The 26,248-nt window shown below is 35.2% G+C and overlaps 1 protein-coding gene across 3 annotated transcripts in view; it reads right to left on the bottom strand.

Annotated features, from left to right (window-relative positions):
* ANKIB1 (ankyrin repeat and IBR domain containing 1) overlaps window positions 1–26,248 on the bottom strand; it is an 85,278-nt gene that overhangs the window by 19,149 nt on the left and 39,881 nt on the right. For all 3 annotated transcript variants that reach the window (XM_027749143.2, XM_027749148.2, XM_027749146.2), the window contains exons 3-9: window positions 21,584–21,884; window positions 18,427–18,609; window positions 11,909–12,026; window positions 8,205–8,413; window positions 5,834–5,922; window positions 3,923–4,067; window positions 2,405–2,571 (exon numbers count right to left, since the gene is read on the bottom strand). In XM_027749143.2, the coding sequence (XP_027604944.1) occupies window positions 2,405–2,571; window positions 3,923–4,067; window positions 5,834–5,922; window positions 8,205–8,413; window positions 11,909–12,026; window positions 18,427–18,609; window positions 21,584–21,884 (1,212 nt within the window). The remainder of the gene's footprint in view (window positions 1–2,404; window positions 2,572–3,922; window positions 4,068–5,833; window positions 5,923–8,204; window positions 8,414–11,908; window positions 12,027–18,426; window positions 18,610–21,583; window positions 21,885–26,248) is intronic.

The following is a 26,248-nucleotide window of genomic DNA, read 5'->3' as shown; positions in this document are numbered from 1 at the left end:
AAGGGCTAAAAACATCACTCAAGAAGAATGCAGGTCTGGATTTTTCCCCCCACTCGTGATAATACTTATATCATACAATGAATTTTGAACCAAAACAGCAAAACACTGTTGCAACTTAATAACTGTTTTCCCAAGTGCACCTGAAGAGTTGTCAGTCCTGCAGAATGAGACTCTGTCCTTTGTCTCCATCTCAGATGAAAGGAGCAAGGACTGAGGGTACCAAACAAAGTGTGCTGTCTGCTAAGACTATTTTCCAGAAGCGTCTGCTTGCTACAAATACTTGTGCTTCTGAAACTGCATTAAGGTCTTCTATATATCGAATGTATCTGATAATGCACTGGTGCAGGATTGGTACACAGTTTTTATGTGTACTACATTTAAATAGCTCAGAATGCTTTTTCTGAAATGGAATAGAATTTTGTGTTTGCCACAACAGATTATATTTTGCTGAAGATGCTGTTAGTGCTGGGTAATGAAAAAATGAGTAAATTATAAAGAGGAAAATTCCTACTTCTACATTAAAAAAAATTTCTCAATAGACTCAGAGAATTTTCTTGCTTTTATGAGAAGGAAGGCTATAGATATGAATAAAAACCAGTGGTTATCTAGGGGTTGGCTTTCTAATACATAAATTCTGAGGAATCTCTTACTAAATGCACTATCAGTTGCTATTACAATGTCTAAGCTGTAGATTACCTGGGTAAAACTTGTAGAACTGACATAAGTATGGAACTGTGGGATGTGCTGACTGAAATTTAAAGAGATAAAACAAGCCCCCTTTAAGCATATGGTACTGATGAAAACACCATGAACTGAGAATACACTTTCTTTTTCTCCAGAGGAACTCATTCATGCACAGAGTTTTTGTACTGTAAGATCAATATGGTTGTCCTCAGCAAATGGTTCTGATTTAAGTACTGCAGGATGCTTTGGTTGCTAGCAGAATTTTCTTGCCATTGCTGAAACTCTTCATTCACTCTTTTGGGGATGAAAAAAGAGACTTTGGAAAGGCCTTCTTGGACATTTTGTTGCTAATGTGACGTCTTTTTCAAGGCATTAACTGTATTTGCCTGTGCGGTATCTCAAAGCACCAAAATATAGAGAACATTTATCATAAAACTTAGGCACTCAGGTAATTTTCACACCCGGAGAACATTCTGGGCCATTAGTTCATTCAGCCCATGTAAAGGAAGCAGAAGCTGCCAATATCTGAAGGACCATGTCAATATGACACTTAAGTGGTCTCAAGCTCTCTCCTTCAGGTTAACAGAAAAATTGATTCTGTCTGTAATCAGAAGCAAGGATGAGAGGATGCCACCATCCTGTGGAATAGTACTAAGTTTTGTTTCCACAGGCTATTTTTCTTTCTGATTTCTCTGTCCATTGTGAATAACGTCTTCCCATGAAGTTCTGTTCTCTGACTTTCATGGTTGTTTCACTATGCCTATTTTCCTCTTTGTATTCCTTCCTTTCATTCACATAGGGAAAGAACTAAAACCAGAAGCTTCTTTCATTAACAGTCTTACAACATTTGGAATCAAGCAGATGACTCAGGATGTCCTTGCATCATGGTTTCAACGAAAAATGAAAAGAAGAACTACTCAGCTTGTCTCAATATCTATACTTTGGCTGACCCTTTTCCAAGAGGGAAAAGATGTCCCACTACATTAGTCATAAATTGTCAAGTCTGACAACGTCAAGGAACTAGGACAGGGCTTTGCTCTGCACTTCAGTAAAACATCCCAAAACTTTTTTAATTTCATTGATGCTGTTTTGTCCTTTCCTTGGAAGTGCTGAAGATCGGCAATGTGCGGTGTGTTTTATCTGGCTTTTTACTCCTTCTTGAGCTTGTATTCATCTTAAGATGAATACATCAAGAGAAGTTAACATAAAGAAAAAGTGCTGATCCTAAAGTGAAACAAAGATGGAGTGATCCTGCAAACAGAATAGCTATGTCTGAAGTAAATGGTCCTCTTTAAACTCCAACTTCTCTCATGTGATTCTACCAAAATTCAGAAAGAGCTAAAAATTGCTGATTTTCTGCACTGTAATTCATGTTTCAATTATACTACAACAATCCAGAGCAGACACAAAAATCCCTCTACCAGTATCCCACTTCTCCTCTGTCTCCTCAGAACAGAACCTCACAACACTCCATGCTGTTGTTTTGCGTCTAACAGAGCCAATAATGAGTATTGTATTATAAACCTTTGCTGTGCTCCAAAATACTAAAGTATTTGTGCACATGGGGTTATTTACTGAATGGATAGAGGATAATATCGTCACATACCATTCCATACAAATTTGTGTTGCACCCTTGGTCCTAAGTGGGACTTTTGAATTAGTACCTGCACTAGCAGTGACTGTGAGTTTATGGAGATGTAGGTACGTTGCTAGTACTAACCAGCAGAAAAGATGTCCTTTTCCACAATCTACTGCAGGGGCTTTCAGCATTGGGAAGCTAAGTGTATCTGATCCTGTTGAATTTGATCCTTGTCTTGTTAGCCTTACTGCTCTTTCACATCCTGGTATAGGACACCATTTAATAGCAGGATTATTTTCAACAAAGGCCTGTGGAAATAAAAAAGAAAAATACTTGACTACATAAGATCAGATTTCATCGATATAAATCTGTATTCACAATCTTCCTTTAAAGGAACAAAGCCAAAAAGCATAAGGACAATCTTGTGGCTGTGATGACAGACTTTTTAAAATAGTTATAAAAGGGAATAAAGTAATATCTTTTTTTTTCAATAACAGCAGTACTCCAAACTTACACTAAGAAGTGTACCTACATTTCAAACAAAACATTCAATCTGTGCAAGTCAATTCCTTTGTGATGTGGCTTACAGTAAAGTTCTACTATATATGTGCTGGCAATACATTCATTAACAGAACTGACTCTTGCAGATGAAAAGAATTAAAACCTTACTGATTAAGCAAAAATCCCATAATGTCTCCCCATCCACAATAAACCTGAAATCAGAACTGGACTAATTCAGGAATTTACTTCCAATCTATTTGGTTATTGTAACAGGTCTTCTTTTGTAAAAATTATACCTAATAAATGAGGAGGAATAGGAACTTCCACTACTTTGCTTCAAACCTAGGCTGATCACCAGCCACTAAAAAGATATAAAAGATTAATCAAATCTGATAATTTAATTTGCATCTTACTGTGTAAGACTGTTACTGTACATTAAAGAGACTCATCACACAAAGTATTGTACTGTAAATTAAAAAATATTTCTCTACTTTCTTTTGCCCTGCCACCACTGATCAGTAGCACATTACTCAAAGACTAGTTCATTACTACACTAGCATAAAAGAAAAAAGGTGAATTAAAAGCTTGCTTTTAGAAACAAGTTGCAATGATGAAAATAAATACATTAAAAAAAAACGAACAGGAAAAGCAAATTTAGCTTTCCCTACTCCTCCTCTTCCTATATATACTAATCATATCAAGCACTGGATGGAAGAAATGTCAGTAATTCACTTGTACTAATAAATTTTTTAAAAGTAAACAGGTACTAATTTTGAATGTAAACTGTTTCTCGGTAATAAAAATAATCCAAAAACTCTTAAAAATTTCAGGTTGCAAACACAATCAACCCCAGCTGCTTAAAACCTTCATATCACCTGTTACAAAAATGAGTTTGATCAAATGATTTTATTAATACTGCATTAGGTAACATATTATGGAAGTATGGCATTTACACTTAAGGAATAACGTTCCTTCTTTTTCTCTCTGTGGTATAGCAAACACTGATATTATGGTATGTAAGATAGCCAATAACTCAGTATATGTATTTGCTTATGAACTTCTACTTGGAAAGTTACAGATGTATCACACAGAAGTTGTAAGTTATTTTTTATAAAATGAATTACAGTTCAAGAATACAAGAACAGTTTAATAATTTACCTTAATGTCAAATTGAAGGTATCTTTTGTCCATCTCCTTGGAAACCACACTTTCTATGATGTCTACAGGCACAAGCTGGAAACAATCATATGCTGGGCAAAAAATGTTGTGAGCTTCACCCTCCTGAATTTTCAGATTCAAAAATCTGCCAGAATTTTGTCAGTCAGTATTTGTGAATAAAAAGTAAAAGTTAAAAGGCTGCTTTTTATTTGTGAATAAAAAGTAAAAGTACTTTACACTAAGTTCACAGATATTCACAATAATCAATTTTTAAACAAAGAATAAGAAGTATCCCTTTCTGCTCAAAAGGGCTACAAATTTGATGAATAGCATAATAAAAAAAAAAAGAACAGTCATGGTCCAAATGTGAGCGTCATCAGCAACATTTAACCTTATGTGTTTGTGGTTTCCAACCTTGTCATTTATCAGAGAGCTCTGCAATGTTTAATTAAACTGAGCATTACTTCTACCTTAAATGAGTAATGGAGCATGTAAATGTAATTAATCTAGGAAATAATTAGTGTGATACGCAATTAATTTCTACAATTGTGCTAATAAAAACAGGTCTGCTCTTGAACATAAATGTCTAAATGGTGACCGTTGTAGTCCCTAAGCACCAGAATGCAAGACGGAATGAGCTCAGAAATCTGCTGAAAGCTGGACTTTGTAACAGTTTGCAGAGTTGCTTAGTTTAAAAGCTATAATATATTTATTAATCTGACATCAAGGATGATACTCATCTAACTTTAATCATCTAAAGGACAGACAGCTATTCTAAGGTAGTGACCTGAGATCCTTTAATAGGTAGGTAGAAAGAGTTGCCAACTCATCCCATCTTGGATTCATATCCTAGAATAGGATAACTCAGTCCTGGCTATGCTCTGAGTAACTTAGAAATGACTGGCTCAGGAATATGAATTCCACCCTAGATGTGCCACTACAAACACTTGCTTGACATTGGGCTGTGGCTCTGAGCCTGTGGCTCTGTGCTGGACTCTGTACTGCACACACCGCAGTACAGCAACCAAATTAGAAGCATCATGTCAAGCCAGTGATCTGTTGGTAACTTCTACAGCGCTGCATAGCTATTTGCAAGACAAGAGAAGCATGACTACCAATTTTCTTGCTGCTGAAAAGAACTGCCTTTGAAAAGCTCCTATGGAAAAGAAAGTGCTCTTCCTTAACCTCGGGCGGATGGGTTCATACAAATTGGGCTGACCTGCAGTAGGAATAGCTGTGCTGAAATGACACTGTAACAAGACACTACAGTGCTACAGTTCAAGTAGTACAATCTCCTGAATGGGGACACAGATGAATACAAAGGCACTGCATACAGATATAATTATTACTGGGAAGTATGATTAATATTTATAGTAGCATAATTATCCATGTCTGAGTTTTTACTAGCATGACTGTTCTGACCTATGAAGTAACAAGAGCATTACACTAATAGAACTTCTAAGCGAAACCTACTCCTCAGTTATTAACCCTCAACATAAGAAAGCATCTTAATTGCTTTTCTGACAGCAAATGGATTTACTATGCCTAAGTTCAGTATGCTAAATCAAGAGATGGAATTAAGCATGTACTTAATTTAGAAAGTGTAAACCCCAATGCTGCCAACAGCACACGCACAGTGAACGAATCAAGAGTAGGCTTATCTATTTACACAGAGGCTTGAAACATTTGCTTTAGAGTTTTGCTGAGTCAGGACGAAACCAAACATTACATAAGCCTAAAACAGTCAGTAACAGTTGTTTGAGTGACAACTAAAATATTTCATAGGTTCAAACCAGCAACTCTTTGAAACCCAAAAAATACTTTAACGTTAGCTGTTTACAGTCTCTGTCCTTTCTTCTTCAAAATGGCAACTATGAAAGTTTCTCCCGATAGAAAAGCATGTATACTCACGCCTCCCAGCATGCTCTGCAGAAGTCATGTCCACAAGGCATATCCACTGGGTCTTCAAATACAGAAATATTACACATACAAATGTCACACTGTAAATGAAAAAAATGCTTCTGATTAAGAAACACCCTAAAGCCTTTCATATTGTTAGCAGAACAAGTTAGGTTGGAAAGTCTCAGTGAAAATTCAAAGAAGGGCTCAGCAGAGGGAAAAAAATCTAACTGCAATCAGAAAAAAAAGGTTATTTAAGCTATAGAAATAGAAATGGGAAAGATTAGGCATCTCTGTTTCTATACCTTCCTATCCAAATAGCATATTTTGGGCTGCCTTTTGCTGTGTCCTCGAGCTCAGGAAGTGCTTCACCCTGCAGAGTGCTGGGATCTCAGAGTTAGAATTCTGGGTCCAAAAGGGACCTGAATTTGTCATCACCTTCACAGACACCCAGAAATTACTTTAGAGATGATAGAGGCTACAAGGAATGTTTGGCATCTCACACAATCAGGGCCAAATCAAGGTGGAACAGCTTGGGTGTGCAGCAGCAGCAAATATTTTAAGTAATCATCCACATAAATAATATTTTTAAAGAGACTTTGATGTTTTCAATCCAAATAAAAAGTTACACTACTAATATTCCAACAGAAGACACCACTGCTGAATTTTACAGAAGTATGATACTAAAGAAAAAATAACATTGAGTATTAAGACCCTCGCTTTGAAAACATTTAATGCATAGGGATGAAACCAGTCATTGGTTGTGGTTTTGTGTGAAAATAAATATTAATGTTCTTCAAGGAATACAAATGGATTTTTCTTTTCATTGGAACAAAGATTCCATGAAAATTTACTTCAACTTTCAATAGACTTGATATTATACACACATAGGACATTTTCAGAAAGTTAACCTGTGGTATGCCACTCTACAAGCACTTGTATCGCAGTCAAAACAAAATCAAACCAAAAGAAATCAGCCTTTAAAGTGCAAAACTCAGGGAAGGTATTTACTGTGGCTTTAGTCATTTCAGCTTATTGTCTTGCCAAAACTAAATATTTTAAAAGTTGACAATGCACCGAAAATGTTCACTATTAAATTTATAAAAGCTTTAAATTTTGTTTAAAACGTAACTTTAAAATAAGGAACTTCATGAAGCCCTGAGTTCAAAATATCAAGCAAGAACATTTACCGGTACAGTTTTAATTATAAGATAGGATGCAAATGCAAAATCTGAAATGGAGCTTTGTAGCTGGTGGTTTTATTTTATCTATTCCTTTTAGTTTTAATGTTCCTGCCAAAATGAGAGGCCTCAAAAAAATATGTATTGTTTCATCAACAACATTCTGAAAACAGTTTTGATAGATTTGATAGTTTAGATAAGATTTTTAAACAAACAGGAAGACTAAATGTATAACTCTGAATTTGGATTTAGACATACTACATAAAGCACAACAATCATTATTCAAACCTGCATTCCTGGCTTATGGACCATCAATGAAAACCAAAATACACAATGTAGAACTGAAGACATATAATCTTCCATAAAAAATTTAATTAGGAAATATTCACAGACAATATTTAACTTCTAATGTAAATAAATGTACAATAACCATGTTCCTCCTATATAGCTTCTTTTTAAGCATTTTACAATAAAAAGAAATAAAAAATTTCTATGCAGGAATGCAAAATCTTAATTTTAATATGAGATGTAGGGATGATCCACTTGCAAGACTGCATATAATATTCTAGAAAAATGCTTAGGTCACGGAGCAAAAGTTTTATAATGCTGCAGCTGCAGATTATTAAAAAGAGAACCCTGTCTTCCAAAAGAGCCACACTGATTTTAATGAAAGGAGCTTTCATATTTCAAATTTGCAATAGTGTTATGAACTGCTTCAAGCAGCCCACATAGAGTAAAAGTAATTATAAGCTTACAGTACACTAGTGGGCTGACATTTCAAAATGCAGACAAAGAGAATTCTGTTTTCTAAAAAAAAAAATTTCAAAAGGCAAGGTTCACAGAACTGAGTACATTTAGGGAAATGGATACAATGAAAGTGAAGATCTTGATAAGGATGAGATGAGAAGTTCAAAAGAGCCAAATGCACTGATGCCACTGCAGCTGGCTAAAATGACAGTTTGTGAGTGACAGCCAAGGTAAGAACAGAATGACTTACATCAGTCAGAGGCTCAACTGTTTTATCATATAGAATGTTTAGGGTGTCAACTTCTCTGTTCACCACTTTTGGCAAGAGAAACACTTTACATCTTTACAAATGCCCTTTCAGAATGGGAGGACGATGCAGCTCTGTCTACACAAGTGCACTATGTTTAGAAATCAGTCTTTTGCCCTGCTAGTTTCAGATCTATTTATAAACTTACCACAGCTGTCTCCAAGTCTCCTGGTGAGGGACTGATTTCATCAGGGGAAGTGACAGAGGAGCGAGTAGTGCGTGGAGTTCGTGGAGAAGGGAGAGTATCCCATGCGTTGTATCCACTTGGAGGGGGAGTTGGCATCTGAACCCCTGAACGCTGGCAGCAATTCTCTGGGTTACACATCCATGCTTCAAGTAACTTCTCCCTGTCCCAGTCTTCAGTAAGTACAGATACAGGCAATTATGCAGCTGACAATATTTAAAATACATACATATATAAATTCTAAGCTAAACCTTTTCAGAATAAATAAGCATGATAAAGTGTGAGTGAATGGAACTTTGGACTACATTTTAGAGAACAAACACATTCCAACATAATACATAATACAATGTATTTTTGTAAATAATTGCATTGCAAGCACCTCCTTTCCCTGTTACATCAGTCTTAAAATTATTTTTGTTATTTACTTAAAGCAACTGTAGCAGCTAGGAGATTTGATTGGGAACCAGAACTGTACTGACTTTCACAGACAGATGAAAATATAGCAGCCCTCACATCACAGAATTTTTAATATTTTTCCTTTCTGTGAAAAAAGTAATTGTTCAATATGGATTCACTTTTATCTACTATGTCTTTTTTTTTTTTTTAAATGAAACCATGAAATTAAGGAAGAAGAACTAAGATCCAAACTGGATTACAAAAAGATTTGTGACCTAATGAGTTTCCAGTCTTCAAATATATATTATATATGTAAGTGATGTGTTTCTGGGAAAAAAGAAATAAAAACCCCACATGATTACAAAGAAAATTGCATATATTCTTCCTACATTTTATTCCATAATTGTTAAAGAATGTTTTACTTTTATTCATAATTAACATTGCTCACTTATATACAAAAAAAGAACTAGTGAAACAAAACGTGTTATATATTAATATCCTAAAACTAAATAAAATCTTTCTTCACAATTGTTTGAAATATTTTCTGTTTCTGATTTGTAATATTAATTCTAAAGATATGATAAGAATAGTGGGGTTTTCTATCAAAAATACTTTAAAGTTCTAATTTAAATATAAATCTATCAAATTCCTATATGGATTTGAATCTAAAACCATCAACAGTATGCACAGTTCAGGGAAAATTGAATTGGATAAAGAAAGAGAAATTTCCCAGTTTTTTCCTATCACTTAAAATAAATATTTTAAAGTTTGGGATTTTTTTTAAATGTTAGGTACTCCCAAAGGAATATCAATATTATTAATCAAGAGATGGCTTATTTTTATTGAATATTTTATAAGGAAAAGATAAATAGTATTCCTATACTGTATTAGTGCTGGAAAAAAAGATATATGTCCTAAGTACTGAACTTAGTAAAAATATTGCCTCTGTCAAATAATGATTGCAGTCATACTAAAATCTGCTCCTTCCTAATCTGAAAAAAAAAATTCTTCAAGGTGAAGATGATTTATTGATCAAGTCCTTACTTGTTTAAACTAAAACATATAATGGGGTAGTTTAATTTCATTTGTTTAAAATATGGACCCTGAACATATTTACACTTCAAAAATTAGAAATTTTATCAGCATTTTTCAAATTACCCAGAGCTTATAATCCTTCAGACGGAAATTGACTGATGTAAGATACAGATAAAATATAACATTTGCTAAAAATTTTCCTAACTTTCTTTGATTGTACTGTATCTTTAAAATTAGAAAGGGTTAAGACGTGCTACTAAATGGATCCATTGTGTTCTCTTTACTAACTTATGAGTTTTAGTAAAACACAAGTTATATTTCCTCAATTGCCTCTCTTTTATCCTGAAATCACCTGCTGTATAATGAACTAGGAGAGAAACAATGTTGAAAAAATACTTGCAGAAAAACTGTAAAGTTATTTATTTTCATGACTGCCATAATAACATGTTTTTATCTTGGCTTTAATTCTATGTATTTCTGTCTCTCAATTAAAAAAAAAAAAAAGAAAAGAAAAATACACTCAATTCTTAAAGACTGTGTCGATAAATTGATATAGTCGTACAATAAGAAAAACAAAATTTGTTAGATTAAATATTATGTATCTGTGATCTTTCCAAGACTTTAACACATGCTTTTCATACATGAAATGTAAATTAAGATTTCACATTATTCACTCACGAATTTCAAGATTTAATGCAAAAAACATTACAATTTGACATGTGATGTTTCCCAATAGTCTAAACCTTTGTAAATAGCTCAGTTATTCCTTTTGCTAAGCTGACCCAATACAGCTACAGGCAAATAGTTGACTTTCTCATGACTTGCTAATTGTCTGTGCTTCTTTCTGTGCACTGGCCAATTGCATTAAGTTACCCCTACATCACTAAGGCAACATCAGCAGAATGACCATTCCAACACAGACTGATTTCTTCTCAACTTTCAAGTCCTGTTTGCTAGATGCTGGCAGACATTTCTCCACAGTTTACATCAACCTCACTGATTTTGGACTTATTGAAGACTGAGCTGGGAGTTTGAACAGTATTGTCATAATTTTCCTCTTCAAAATATCTGCAGAGGTTATGGAGCATACTCAGTCAAATATTTATATTTTTTAGCATTCAAATATTGAACATATTATAAATACAATATAAGAAGTAAATAAACATTCAACATTAAAAAATCATATGCAAAGACTATGCCTTAAATATCACACTGGCACATGTTCATGTTGACTTAATTCAATGTTAAAAGGAATGCAAATACCAGCTATGGAAAATAACGTAAAAGAGATGAATTTCAGGTACCACAACTCTTCATGAAAGTCTACCAAAAGTTGTGGGTTTAAAATAATGTTTTCCTATTTCACTTTTCCCTCTTCCATTGATTTTCACAAGGAGCCCACAACAATAATAGGGTATGAAAGCTTAATCCAGTAACACGGTGATGAGCATGCAAACCATTAACTGCCTGAGTAGTTCCTTTGGCATAAAATAACAATGCAGATGCTTCAGTAAGCATAAGTTTTGAATCACTGAATCAAAGCCTAAAGCTTACACTGAGTTTCAGAAATACTTTTGTCTGGAGCAAACACACTGAATTCAGTATATCCCCTTTCTGACAACCCCAGATTAAATTACACAAGAGCACATACTTATTTCAGTGAAATTAAACTAGTTACAGATATGCACACACACTAAAGCATACCCTGTGTTAAAAGCAGACCCTGTATAAAAATCCTTCAAAGGACATACACTTATACGATTTAAACCCCACGGCAATTTCCAAACAATTATTACAATGGTCAGATTGCTTTTATTGCAACAAAAAATAAATTAAAAAAAATTGGATCCAGTTTTACGCACAAATATATAGTGGCAGTAAACCAAAGGTCTGACAAAAATAGGTTTGATGAATTTGACTTTTTTAATATATAAAACCATGAAAGTTTTACTTCTGTGTCTCACCAAATAGGACAGCTCTGTTTCTCCACACTGCTCAAGCTAAAATGTCTTCCATTGTAATTCCTAGTTTGAATCACTTTCCTATCAGCTTTTCTGTCTGCCTCACTGCTTTCTGACATACTGCAGCTGTACTTCTTTCTGAAGTACTCTGTGGTCTGTTTCCTGCTATTTGATTAACTGTTACTTCTCTTTTACTTGGAAATAAAAGTCTAACATACAACTGCCATTTTGATTTTGCTGAAAACAGTTTCTTTAGACTCTAAGGATTTGGATTACCGTGTGCCCGAAGTAGAGCTTCTGCAGTAAAGAGTGGGGCTTGGAGCATGTCGGCAGATTCCACGATCAGCATATCCTTTAGCCTTCGCAGGTCTTGAAGTCTTAGCCCTTCATATGGCTTTAAGAAGAAGAAACACAATTTATGTCTAGTATTTTCCAGTTAGTCTCTAATGCAGTATTAAAATGAAAGCATTCAAAGCACTGTTACTTATCACCATCTCAGCTGGGAGATGTGACAAAATTTATTCAGGGTGCACACCAATGACCATGCAAAGCTATATTGGAACACTGTCATTTTGCAATATTTATAATACCATCTTTGTACATTTCAAAATCTAAAAGCAGTATCTCTAGAGTTCTCCATTATATCTGGAGGGCATGTTCAAATCTTAAGTTAGCCTAACACTAACTCTCTCAAAAAACCCTAGATTTTCACAGAATCCAGCTGAATTTTGATTCAGTGATTAAGCCTCAGATATTGTGGAATAGGTATGAGAATGCCTGACTAGATTTGAACTAAGGATTTAGAGGAGAGCAAGAGAAAGGACAGGTTAGCATACATTGCATATAGATTCTTTGACACTAACTTTATACGTTAATTGAGACCTGTTAACTTTGAATTGATCTGGGGGAGAACACATTGAGATATTAGAAAGTGAGAAGTTGTGAACAGAAGCCAGTACAGGTCTTTTGAGGCAATATTCACAGAAACACAGAAGGGCTGAGGTTGGAAGGGACTTGCAGATAATGTCATTTGGTCAAATCTTCCTGCTCAGGTATGGTCACTTAGAGCCAGCTGTCCAGGATGCTGTCCAGTTGGTATTTGAATATCTTCAAGGCTGGGGATTCACTGTACATGAAGATGTCAAAACTCTTTGAGAAACAATGGCCAATTTTGATAGCCTTACACAGTCAGAGCAGATTCCTTCCTAGCCTGGAGCTCCACCTCCATATTATAATAAAAAAAAAGGCAAATCAGAAAGACAAAAAAGAATAATTTTAGGATTCTGAATTAGCTCCAACCAAGATAGTAGAGATGCATACATATTTTTGCAGACTCCTTTTTAAAACTAAGAAAGGAAGAACATGACAGCAAATAATATATTTGTTAGTGTTGCACAGAGAAAACGGGTAAAAGGTAGAAAGAGAAAAAAAAGCGGGAGGGCGTGTACAGAGAACGGATACAGAAAGGGTATTTAAAAAATACTATTCTTACATGCACTGATTTTATTTACTCCTATAAAGGTTAGTTAACAAAATATTTAAAGCATTTGACATAAAATGTTCAGGACTAATTAGGACCTGCCCACCAAATGGCAAATGTCTTCAGCAATTTGGAGGTGAAAGGACACAGAGCAGCAGTGATAACCACAGTTAAGACCATGCATCATTATTTACTATCTATATTTTGATTTTTATGTAGAGCATAGTCCAGGAGTCTCCAGTGCTACATTATAAGCACACACACATGCATACATACATAGCCAGAAAGCAAAAGACTGGTCCTGTCTTTAGATGTTTACAATCTAAGTAAAAGTCTACTGTGCCCTTTGAGGATAACAAACAGAAGGCAGAAGTGATGAGGAGAATGAATACCCTGGGCTTCTAAACGATTTTCTTCTTTTGAGACACCTACTCTAAAAATATAACTTCCTTCCTATAATCCAGACATCACAATAAACTCCACAAAATGCACCTAAAACCACAACCGGCTCCCACAAGGATGTCTCCTGTAAGCTAATCAGTAAAATAAACAGGTGCTTCTCAATATTAGGAACTTTGTGATCAGCAAGAGCCATGGCTCTGCACTGGGTCTTTGTCCTTTTTTAGAAAGCAAGCAAAGCAGAAGAGAAATGAACTGTGAGTGTCCTGACCTATATCTTGTTTGCCCAAGTTCAGGGAGTTTCTGTATGTCCTTCCAATACTGACCATGCATGACTCAGTAAAGGACAATCTGAACATTAATGGTTTGCACTGAAATACATCTAGGCCACTTGATTCATAGTATGCTGGAATTTGACTGACCTTCTTAATTTCTTACAAAAGCTTTAATTTATAAAAACATGGGTGCCAGAGTGATTATAATTGTGCGTATGTACAGCAAAAAAATGGAAGCAAAGAGTAAATCATCGTGAGTGCATTTGAAATGCATTCTGAAATGCAATTGTAAAACAAGCAGCTTTGTCAGCACAACAGTACTCAATTCTTGAAGACCATATATATCATAAGAAGAAATGTCTTTTCTGTTAAACTTGCAACATATGCGCATATTTTAGGACACAGTATTTTATCCTGAAATGCAGATATGCTCAAAATTATATTTAACTGATTGGTTCTAGGTCAAACACTGGCAAGTATCTCCCTTGAGTAACAGACTATTACATTATCTCAGCTGGAGCATTCCACACAACCCAGTGGGGATTTTTGGATCTTCAGTTTTTAAGAATTCTAATTTTATCTTTTTAAGTAATGAGGGAAATATTTCCTAAGAATGTGTTTGAAACTTCAGACATCTGTTTCATAAAGTAATATATGAGCCCACAGAAGAAGCTGAAAGAAAAGAAATTTTAGGCTGACACTATTAAGTAGCTTAATCTGGAAATTCCAGATCAAAGACTTTATACAATGGGAACCCTTAACAATGTTAATGTGTACAAGACAGTTTTGTAGAGACTCGTGAAGATACAGTCTTTAGTTACAAGGATGCACATCCTTTATGTAACATCACAGAGTTTTGTTTTAAACTACTTCAAACGTTGATGACTTGTCTCTGCAAAGCCATATACTATAAAAGATTTTGATTACAGCCTGTGATGCTCAGAGACCTTCTTTAATGCTCATTTATTGAGGAGCTCTTTATTGATATCTGCTGTGAAAAAAAGACACTGTTCAATATTAGCATCATTCAACTATATAATGATTTTGAATATACTATTTGAATTACTACTTTAATGCATTGTTGAGCTTCTCATTACAGATTCCAACATTTTTGTATTCTCAAGAGCTGTTCTTTTAAACTATTTTCTTCTCAAGTTTTTACCATTAACATTTAGGTATCATAAATTACATATTTTTTTTCTCCTGAAAATACTTCTAGTATGTAAGAAGACTATTTTAACAGTTCATTTCAATCTATTATTATTTTCTTCTCTTTTGAAGTACCATTAAAATAGACAGTGGCAAAGTAACTATTTGCTACAGTGATGACTAAATAATTGAATGGTGTCAAAACATTTCACGTAAATATCTTACGTTATGGGTGGATGGAGTTCTACAATTAATGAAGTCATATATTAAAAAAATTATTTATACTCCATTTAACTCATTCAAGTATAATTATATGCACTATATGTACATAAGTGTACATATATCTTAACTAACTGTAGTCCCCTTCTTTCACTTAATAAACCATTCTCTATCTGTAGAGATTAAATAATTTTTAATAATTTTAGATAACTCCTTGCTCTTTGTACTTATGGTATTTGCATTACTTGTGTCTTTATATGACATCAATTCAGGAACTGAAGAAAACCATTCCAATTACTATACACTCAATAAATTATCTGTGACACATTCACTATCAGTGTATTTCTACAGTATGCAGTGGCACATATGTAAAATGAATGAAGAAATCATACACTCTGCTATTGCACAATAAATTCCACCGACTCTGACTAAGGGCCAAAACTGTTCTGGATGATCTGCTCTGAGGTACTGCTCATTCCCAGGTGTTTCTTATGTAAGTTCATAACATTGTACGATGTGATTGGAAGGAAGAATGTGGTTATCTCCCAGGGATACATAACCAAGACAAATATGCTCCCATGCTACAGTAAACAGAAATTTAAAAGACTGTGCAAATAAAACAACCAAAACTTATAAAGGCAGTTTAAAAATAATCACTTACTGTCATATTATTTAGTCTATCTTCAATTAGATTTAAAAGATAAATATAAACTTAAGATTTTATGTAACAAAGATTTTTTTTTTGAGATTGTTCAACAAAGTAAGAGCAAAGAATCAAGAAAAAAAGGACTGTTCTCCTGTAAACACAGCAGGTCTGGAAGGGGAGGTATTGGGTACTATCATTCCAGATACTATCGTGCATATAAACACTGGAGTTAAGTCCATTTGCCTGTTTTGCCTGGAAAGAAATCCTATTCATGGTTTTCAAATGCATCTTTTCCTGTAACCTTCATTTAAGGGATGAAGTTACTTTGAAAATGCACTTCTTCATATTGAAAGTATTTTAATTATTCATGAATGAATATTCTGTGTCTTGGAAGGATGTTGAAGGACACCACCAAATGATTACAGGCTAAATACTACGTTTAACAAGCATTTTGTACACTCGGTACCTCAGTGTTTAATAATATATAGAAATGAAATTGAGAGGAAAAAATACAGGACCATCTTTGAGAGGCAATTTTGGTGAAGCATCTGTGTTTTGGGAAAGGCTTTTGGATTACTTCTCATGCCCCATTAAGATAACAGATGGAGGCATCACCATAGCCAGTAGTAATTGCAGCTTCCACTGCCCAATCCAGACATTCGTGCACAGACCTGTAGGATGAGCACATGTGGTCATTTGGATTGCAGTTCAGTGCAAGTCTTCCTAAGGCTGTTTTTTTTTTCTACTGAAAAGCCCACCCTGAGGGCTAAGACTGAAAAATTACCTTCTCATGGCTGCATGCTCTTGTTATCTCTCTTGCGCCAGCACTTATGCTGTTACAGCTAAGCAAGAAGTTAGGGAAATTATCCCACTGAAAAGTCGCAAGGAAAGAGGAGAAAAACCAGAAGGGAGCACACAAAGGCAGAATCGCTCTATGTAAATCCCCAAGATAATCAATTAGTGTACTGAATTCCAGGCTGACATTTTTTGGGATTTGGGAAAGCTGCCCTGGTATGTGAGACGGACAACTGCATATTTTCTTGTAACTATCAAGTCTTTAAGCTGGTTTTGCTCAGCACCCACTTTAAACAGTCACGAGACAGTATTTTCTCTTGCCGAAATGCCTATTCAAGTGGTTCTTGATTTGTCCCACCCATATTTGTAAGTTCCCTGTTCTCTTAGCTGTGCTGGTGTATATGCCAGAAAAGCCATGGTATAAAGATAAAAATTAGTCAGCCTAAATAAAACAATTACATATTACCACTCTTTAAAACTTTTTTTTCTTTTAAGCCTAAACATTGCTATGATCCAGCTGACAACGTAACCATCCAAACAGTTCTACTTGTATAACCAAAGGAGTGGTAAACTGTAATTGTAGCAGGAAACTGCTGCAGTCTTTTAAAGTGTTTCTGCCAAGAGAGAAAATATCATTTCCAACTATCTTCTTACAGCAATATGGAAACATTCAGAGAAATTAAAAGGAGTTAATTACATTTGCTATTTCAATGTAAATTCAAGTATATTAAACCTCATCTCAAAATGTCTCATCTAGGAATAAACAATCTAATTAAGCTTGTTTATATTTGAATTTATCCAAGAAAATTAGTAAAGAAATTAATTGAACAGTACAAAAACTTTCTTACTTTCAAGTAAAAGTGACCATTAGTGGCATTTTTCATGGGAACAGTTGCTGTGATCTAAGCCTACTCACATCTAAATCTAAATGAATTTTCTTTTAAGCATCATTAGGTCCTAGGTGCACTAAGCTAGTAAAAGGCCAGGCCATGCTCTTTTTGAGGGAAGTAGCCATAGAGAAATCTACTGTCCTTTAATTTAAACAGAATTACTTTGTAATATTTACTGAATGATATTATCTATGTATACTTATTTAGAATTTTAGATAATTAAAATCTGATCATGGGTGGGGAGGGAACTTTTACTCAGAATCTTTCTGGTCAAATTATTCTTATTGAATCATAGTCACGTGTAAGGCATAACAGAATTCAAGCAAATTTGTGTCAGTGAATTGTCTCTCTCAATAATTGACTTGGAAACAACACCACCTGTTATTACCTGTTTTTCGTACCAGTTCTGGTATGCAGTAGCTTCAGGCATCATGTTATAAAACAAGAAAGGAAAGGCACTGTTTTGAAGTCCTGCACTACTCAGCTGATTTTTGGTAACATTCAACTAGTCTCAGTCTGGGAAGATCCATGAGAACAGTTTCCCTTCTCTATCCCACAGATTTTCTCCTTTTCAGAATTTCTCCTGCCCTCATTTTTGAGAGAAAAAGTCATCTTAAGAAATAAAAAAATATAAAAAATGTTTGGTTAAGGGAAACTGTTTCCCAGCTTACTGGCCCCACTGTATCTTCTTCAGCCTTACAGCCTGCAACCCTCTCAAGACAGTCCACATAATTAAGTATATGAATAAAATTTCTGATTAATTTTGACAATGTATTTATGTTCTCCGAGCTTAACTTGAAAGTTATAAAGAGCTGTGCTAAAATCAAATTGTTTACAAAGTACAGACAGTGCCTACTGAAATACTTTGCAGACTTTTGTCACAATGTAACTGCTACAAATATAAATGTGTAGAATACTTCAGATTTAGAGTATCCTCTGACCTCTTTTTTGTCTAAAGCGGCATACTCAGCTTCAATGCTTTCAGCTTCAGGATCACGTGAAAATACCATTCGAGACTCCAGGTTAAGAGCCAGCTCTTTGTGGTGCTGTTTCTCTGCACAGTCACATGGGGTATCTTTATTTTCATTTTCTGCAAACAAATCTCCACCATGTTTTACTAGAAGCTGAAAAGTAAAACGGCAAAGTAAACAGTTATTAATTAGCAACTCTAATAACAGCCTAAAGAAAAGGCAAGCCATAAAAAATATGAAGAAGAAAAACAGAGAGACAAATATAATAACAATGGTCTTTGGAAAAGAAAGATTCTCAATAGTTATTAAATAAATTACTGCTTGATTTTATGCATAATTAGACCTATATCCACCATAATTCCACAGAACCACAAAATCTCAAAAGTATATTACCAGGCAATGCTGTACAATGTGTCTGTGAGGTTTTAAAGACTAAAATACTGTTATACTGATATGGTCAGTGCTCCATAGAAAATGAGAGGCCTGAGGCCCCCAAGCACCTGGCAAGATGAAACACTTTTAAATATTCTTTCTACATGGGTATAACTCCACCATTTGTCCCAGCGGTGGTACACTGGTAGTGACAGAAAATGGGAGGTTCCTTGGGTAGGAAGGATGACAGGATACCAATTCACAGGGGGAACAAAATACTGCCGGTAGTACCTTGGTTTTGAGGTGAGAAAAGTGAAATGAAATAATGCTAATGGCAATAATTCTAATATGGTCTAGTATTGGGCCATTTTACCAAAGTTGTCTCTTGACAGTAACCCCCCCAAAATGCAGTCTCTAGCTAATAAACACTAATTGTTCTGCTCTCATTAACTTACCAGCCTTGTCTCTTGCTATAAACTGATCTGACAACATATGCACAGATTTTAAAGGCCAAAGTGGACCATTTTGCCTATTTATTATTATCTATTATTTGTTTATTATTATTACTTATACTGTGATAGAGTGGAATGCATCTGCATAAAATCAAATGTATTCGGCATGAAAGTTACTTTTTTCTATTCAGTAGTTTGGGGTAAGCACATTAACTTTGCCCAAACTATCATTAGCAATGGGTTCCACACAGCTGTTCTGCTCAGAGGAGAAGTCGAACATGTGTGAATGGAGCAGTATCAAGACTGCACATTTGACTATCAGCTCCAAACAAATCAACTAGTAGGTGGTTCATCTGCAAGGATCTATATTTGGGTTTTCCTTTTCTTATTTGGGTGTGGTGGGGATAGGGGAAGATACAGGACTGAGGTTTTCCTACAAAGTTACAGGAAAGGAGGGAGATGATGAAAAAGGAAATCTGTTCTGAAGTGAGAGTAACCACCACAAAAACCGGGCGAAAGGTGGTCCTGGGGTTCTCTACTGGAGAGACGAAGGACAACTTGAGGATTAGGCAATTCAGTTGATGTTAACCATCAAAGAACCACTCATTAACAATTTCCAAAACATACTTAGAATCATCACTCTTGCAGAAGCAGTAAAAAGACAAATAATCCACTGCCTACTTTAAAAAAAGTGGTACTAAATAAAAGTCAAGTGGAAAAAAATTCTAGAAAGATCAGAAGAATCTTTCAAGATAGTGTTACAGGACAGAATCGAACAGGTAATAAGAAGCTGAAGATGTCTCCAGATGAAGAATATGTGAAGAACATAGCCTGGGAAAGGTAAATGTAAAATCACAGTAAAGAAGGGTCTGACTGTTTTTTGAGCAGTATACCAAGTGCATAACAACTCAGAATAAATAATTTTAAAACATCACACAGAAAATCTGTCAACATGTTTGTAAAGTTGTTTGCTGGACAAAGTGCAAAAGCAATCTCAAATAACATAAAAGCAGAAAAGTGGTATGAAATGTTGGAGTCCAGGTTCCCTCTGCATATACAACATATACTTTATGAAGGACACAAAAGTAAGTCTTTCAAACTGAAGTCTCAGCACAAGAGGTTCTAGAAAAATCAATAAACCAAACAGTAATACAGACAGCCAGCATCAAATGGTACTTATATTCATGAGTCCTAATAAAACTTAAATATGAAATTTCTTAACTGTTTATTATAATATGCAACATATTGCCTAAATCTGTCACAGTACAAGATTAGAAGGTAGGAAAAGTAGCCCCAATACTAAAAATACCTCCAGAGAAAGTCAGGAAAATACAGGGAGAGTATAATTTTTTACTGCAGAGACCAGTAAGTCCAAGGGGTTCTGGGACCTGACTGTTTAAGGTATGAAGTAGTTATCTAGAAAAGCAGGTGGATAAAGAGGTGATGTAAATTTTGCTGATATCAAGTTAATGAGTGAAGTGTAGTCTCAATAAACATGAAGTTATGCACAGAAGAAAAAGAACGTAAATTTTACATATAAATGCTGAACTCTGAGTCAATTGTTGCCATTGAAAAAACAAATCTTGATGTTAAAATAGAGGGACTTATGAAGATGTTAGCTGTTTTTGAAAATGTTAGATGTCTGTTCTTCTGTTCTTTAAATTAAATTACCAGCACAATTAAATACTGGTTCTCATTACTTGATACAGTTTAAAAATAAATAAACCTTCAAAAGTCATTCCCAATTACTCACTGCTATCCACTACTTTCATAAACATTAATTTTTAATTTGTGAAAAGGTAATTAAGTATGTTAACACAGATATATGGCATCCTCTAAAAAAGTTGGGCACTGTAAATTAAAGACATGAAACCTGTTCTTGAAACATGGAGAGCATTTCCCAGTCTCAGTACAGAGCAAAATAAAAAGAGCTCTGATTTTCTCTAAGGCAGTTTTCACGTCTCTTTACACATACGGGTATGCCTATGCCTACTTTAAAGCTTTTTCTCCACTGTTACAGTCTTGTAATTAATTTCAACTTTTATAAGCCTACAGGAGTCTTCTTAATGTTGAGGACTTTATGTTATGAAGTTCATATATATATAATACATTTCTTTAATTGTTTTCTACAGTGTATGTTTTGGGCTGTTTATCTCTGCAATTTTTCCAATTAATGAAAAATAGAATTAAAAAGTTAATTCAATATACTATATGAGATTCTGCCCCAAGCAGCTTTGTGAAACACTGCATGTTGTTTACTAATAACCAGATATATAAACTTATAATTATATACGAACTTTTACCTCGACACAGGTTTTCATCCCTGAGGCAGCAGCATAGTGCAAAGGTGTATTTTTTTTGTTATCAACAGCATCAATGGCTGCTCGTTCATATTGTCCTTCATCCAGCTTTGCTCCCTTCCACTTCAGGATCATTTGCAGACAATCTGCTCTTCTGCAGTCATCTTCTGAGGGTCGTGCCAGGCGAGGATGAAGAGCTCCTTCTGAGATCATGATCTGAGGTCCCATACACAGTAAGTGCATAGATGTCTCATTGTGCACATTCCGTTTATTTGGGTTACCATCTCTAACAAAAAGGAAAGTTCTGCAAGGGTGGAAAGAATAAAAGAAAAATAATTAGCGCACAATGCCATTCATTTTCCTGAAGTGGGAAGAGTCTATTATGACAGTTCTCTTTTTCTTGCAAAGATTCTGATTAGCCATGTTAGTGATGAATGCCTTTTAACAGATAATTACTACTGGACAGCACTCCTCCATTTCTCTTAGGAGCCGAGAGCCAAGATCAAGATGAATTATTGAAATATCACTAAGTATCATATATAATTTGTCGGTGTGTGAGATAAATTTTAATTGGCAAAGTTTAATCTACAATTCTGTGTTGTATTGTGATAAATGTTATTAAGTCACAAGATTGATGAAGAAGATAATTTATTTCTTCTGCTCTGTGTCCTGAATAGTAGTACATTTGGTAGTTTGCAAATAGATGAATGAGCAATTTCTTAAAAATTCATTCTCCTTTCCTGTATCTTTAGTCAGATGTCAATGCAGCACTTACTACTTTTTAAAACAATTTAAATACTTTTCCTGCCAGCTCTGCACGCATTGAGGAAAGACTGCTTTCTCCCTCTAGGATATATGGAAGTGCAACATAATGCAAATCCTCCCCTATGCAGATGACGGAGGTTGGCAAGAATTTAAGTCTCCTCTTGAATGCTTTAGAGGCAAAGTGGACAATAAACTATACCAGCAAAAAGGATCTGCTTAGGAATAAAAGGGAAACAGGCTGATTCTTAGAATCACAGTTTTGAATCCTAACAGCTCCTGAGACAAAGCAGCTCCCTGCTGCTTCTTGCCAGCAAGGATTTTTAGAAGTTACAATCCAGATCTGAAACGGAAGAACTGAAACAAATCATACAAGCCCTGTGAACCCAAACTTGCTTTAGCCTTTTGATGTACACTAAAATAATATATTTTTCTTAAGGGAGAGTGAATGTTAGGAAACGGCAGAGAGGAAAGACCACCTCTTTGAAGCACTGGGGTCAGAGAGACAGCAATGGTGAAAGAATTCCATGCGAGGGGAGAAAGGACAGTTAGTTCCCAGAGAGGTAATATCAGGGTAAATCAGAAGCATGGCACGTACGTTCAAGAAGTCACTGCAGAAATGCTTGCACTGTTCCCATAAACCACCCCCCACATAAAACCTGCAGGAAACACTGTATATCTCCTCTCCAGGCTCTTCCCTGACTCCAAATAGTTTACAAATATGAAAAAAACCAGTTATTCTGGAATCCTCATTATATCAGCGCAGGGAACCAGCTCCTACCCTCCCTGACCTCATCCCTAAGACCGATTAAAAACAGTTTCAAACACTTTCAGGCAGCTCAGTCACCTGAAAGCAGGTGCTGCCTAAATAAAAAAATCAGACAATATTGCTCTTGGTGTACAGTGGTGAGCAGAAGAACTTGGTAACCAAACTGACAAAAGAAAATGTTATTTACCTCAGTTATTGCCCTATGCTATGGTTACAAGTCTAAATGCCATCTCCTCTTTCTGTTGTCCCTGAACACATCCCACCGGGCACCACATGGTACACTTTTCTCTCAGAGTTTGTCAATGCTTTGTTCAGGACAAAGAATAATCCTAGAACTATTTTATTAATAAAGGAAGAGGCTGTACAGGGTGGATGTGGAATTTCCCTTTTGGAAATTATTGAAAGCAGTCCGGACAAGTATTTCAGTAGGAAAAATTAGGCACAGATGGTCTGGTCCTGCGACAGAAGGATGTCTTGATGGTAGCTGTTTCTCAGTCAGAATTCTGTCCTTTCTTCCTCCTGAAAATCTCTGAGCAGTTTGAATTCATAAGGAAGCTTATTGTCAAAACACTGTTTTCTTTTAAATAAGTGGCAACAAAGTATTCAGAGGAAAAGATAAAAACAAAACAGTCTCCTCTACGTTGCCCTATTTTGGCAGCAAAATTGCTCCTTAGAGAAATCTCTCTTTCATTCCATGATAGCTGACATGATAGATGCATTTGTTAGGAAATATGAATATGCCAAACTTGAGATTAAAGATCTTGCCAAAAAAATTTACAGCATATTTTGTTTGCTTGGGGGTTTTTTGTTTGTTTTCGGAGGAAAGGGATTTAGCAACACAGGCAAAATGCTTCAGAGTCAATTACATGAAATGGTAAGATAACCAGTATCAAACACTATCTAAAATCAATTTGCTGGTTTGAATTAGCTTTTCATAGTACGAAACTAGAGACAGAAAGGAGGGGAAGGAAGGTGGGAAAGATGGAGATAGAAGGAGGGAAATGGGTGGGAGGGAGAAAAGAATGGAGGGAGGGAGGGAGAAAAAGATAACTCAGTGGAGGACAAGGAGATGTATTCTATAGAGGCACTTGGATATGATCAGCTCTTCAGTGCAAGGTGAAGTCAAGCCAGTGTTGAAAAGCCCAGGTGAACCCATGACTTCAAGTTCAGAGAAGATGACTAGTATCCAAAAAAGGGTAAATTTTACATCCACAAATTCATTATTCAACAAGACTCCATTTTTAACAGTGGTATTTGGTGCATAAGACTTCCACAGATCAGTTCTGTAGACTCCTGCAATTTGGCTCACAACTTCAGAGGTATAAGAAGCTAAATTTTGCCTGGAAATGTACTGATAGAGTGAAAATATGCATTGCCTATGGGAAATATCACTTAACTGCAAGGCAGCCAGACTTTACTCTAGTTGCAGCTTCCAGATTTTGCTTTAAGCTGTAGCTCTTTGCAGAATCCAAACTTGAAGTGACAAAAGCATGAAAAAAGTGTTGAAGAAGTGACAAAAAGGAAAGGGCTGTAACATTTACACCTACCACTATCTGCATTTGCAGAAAAGCAGCAAGAGACTCAAGATCGCAAGGCTATGAACTTGAATAATAAACAACTGGGACATGCCCTCAGTTGGGAAACTAACATCAACACAACCATTTCTTCAGGTTTTAATAAAATTTTTAATGGTTGAGGGCATGAAAAACACCACATTTACAGTCTCTCTTTGTCTCTCTAAACAAATGCCATATACATTATAGCTATATATAGACATACATCATTGGAACTAGGTGATCTTTAAGGTTCCTTCCAACTCAAACCATTCTGTGATTCAGTGCTATATATATATATATGCACATAAAACCATATGAAAATGTACCTATGTGTGGAAAAATAAAACCAAAATAAAAACTAGTGTAAAATGAGATTATAAAGGTAGTTCTGACAGCTGGAGACTAAAGCATGTCTGAATGAACAAAAACAGTGAAATGTACTGATTTTTGAATGCAAAGCACTTATGTGCTACACAGAAAATTACACTGTTGCTTTAAGCAAGACAAGTAAGGTACTAGAAAAAGGTGAGCTGCAGCAATAATGCAGAATAATCTGCACAGGGTTCCCTTTCACAGCATCCCCTCTGTTCCTTGGGTTGGATAGACCTTTAAGTACAGCTTGCTAAAGAAAGTTACACTGCAAACTCCAGTGAAGGTATAAACCTAAAGCTCATAGCCTTAAGAGAAGTATGAGAATTAAGAATAGTATTTTAAGAGCGTTAAGAGAAGTATAGGTAAGCGGTGAGTTATAACAACAAACAGAAGAGCCAAGTCCTGTTACCCAATAATTTAAAACTCATATGCAATGAATTAATTCATACAATTATTGAATATTCAGCTTCCAACACAGTAGGACAATATTAATGCATTAAACATTGAATAATGCTGATTATTTCACTAACTCAAAGTACTTTTCTCCCAAATGTAGTATAACAAAACAACCACAGTACTAGCAAGCACTTGAAGAAATCTTTTTAGTCATTAATGGTTTAAATAATTTTGTGAAGAGTATATTATTTACCTGATGTTGAAAGCCACATCGAGTAAACATAATTATTGATATTTTTATTTGTTATATAGTGCTAGAAAATTATTTATTAGTACTTAAAGTTTCTTCTCTGTTTCACTGAGGTTCTTAAGTCTTTCTTACAGCCTAGGAATCTCCTGCATCAGTAAAAACCTGGACAGGAGAGAATGACTATTCCTACTGTAAAACAAAGACTATGAAAGAAAACCCACATACTATTATCCTGATTTTTTGTAAGCCTTAATTCAGTTGGCCCCTTGCCTAAGAACTGTTATTAACACTACCAAAATTCCCACAAACACTAGGAGTATCCTGTTGTAGTAAGGTGCAAGGTTATACCAGTGATAATTTGGACTAAGAGCAAAGGAAGCATCCAGGAGGCTGTCAATGATACTGTCACCACTGCTGATGGAAGTCTGTGAAGAGTTAATTCTTCCTTCTGAAATTTGAAATCTTCACAGACATTCCAAGGTCCCTTACGTCGAGTAATCCACTCCGGCCTCCAATTCTGTATTTTTCTTAAATAGAAATGCCTCCATTTGTTCCCATTCATA

The sequence above is a fragment of the Pipra filicauda genome, unplaced genomic scaffold (assembly GCF_003945595.2).
Source record: "Pipra filicauda isolate LSUMZ 115617 unplaced genomic scaffold, ASM394559v2 scaffold105_size2325265_pilon, whole genome shotgun sequence".
Lineage (NCBI taxonomy): Eukaryota > Metazoa > Chordata > Aves > Passeriformes > Pipridae > Pipra > Pipra filicauda.
The sequence above is the reverse complement of the archived record's forward strand: the minus strand, read 5'-3'. Positions and strand labels throughout refer to the sequence as shown.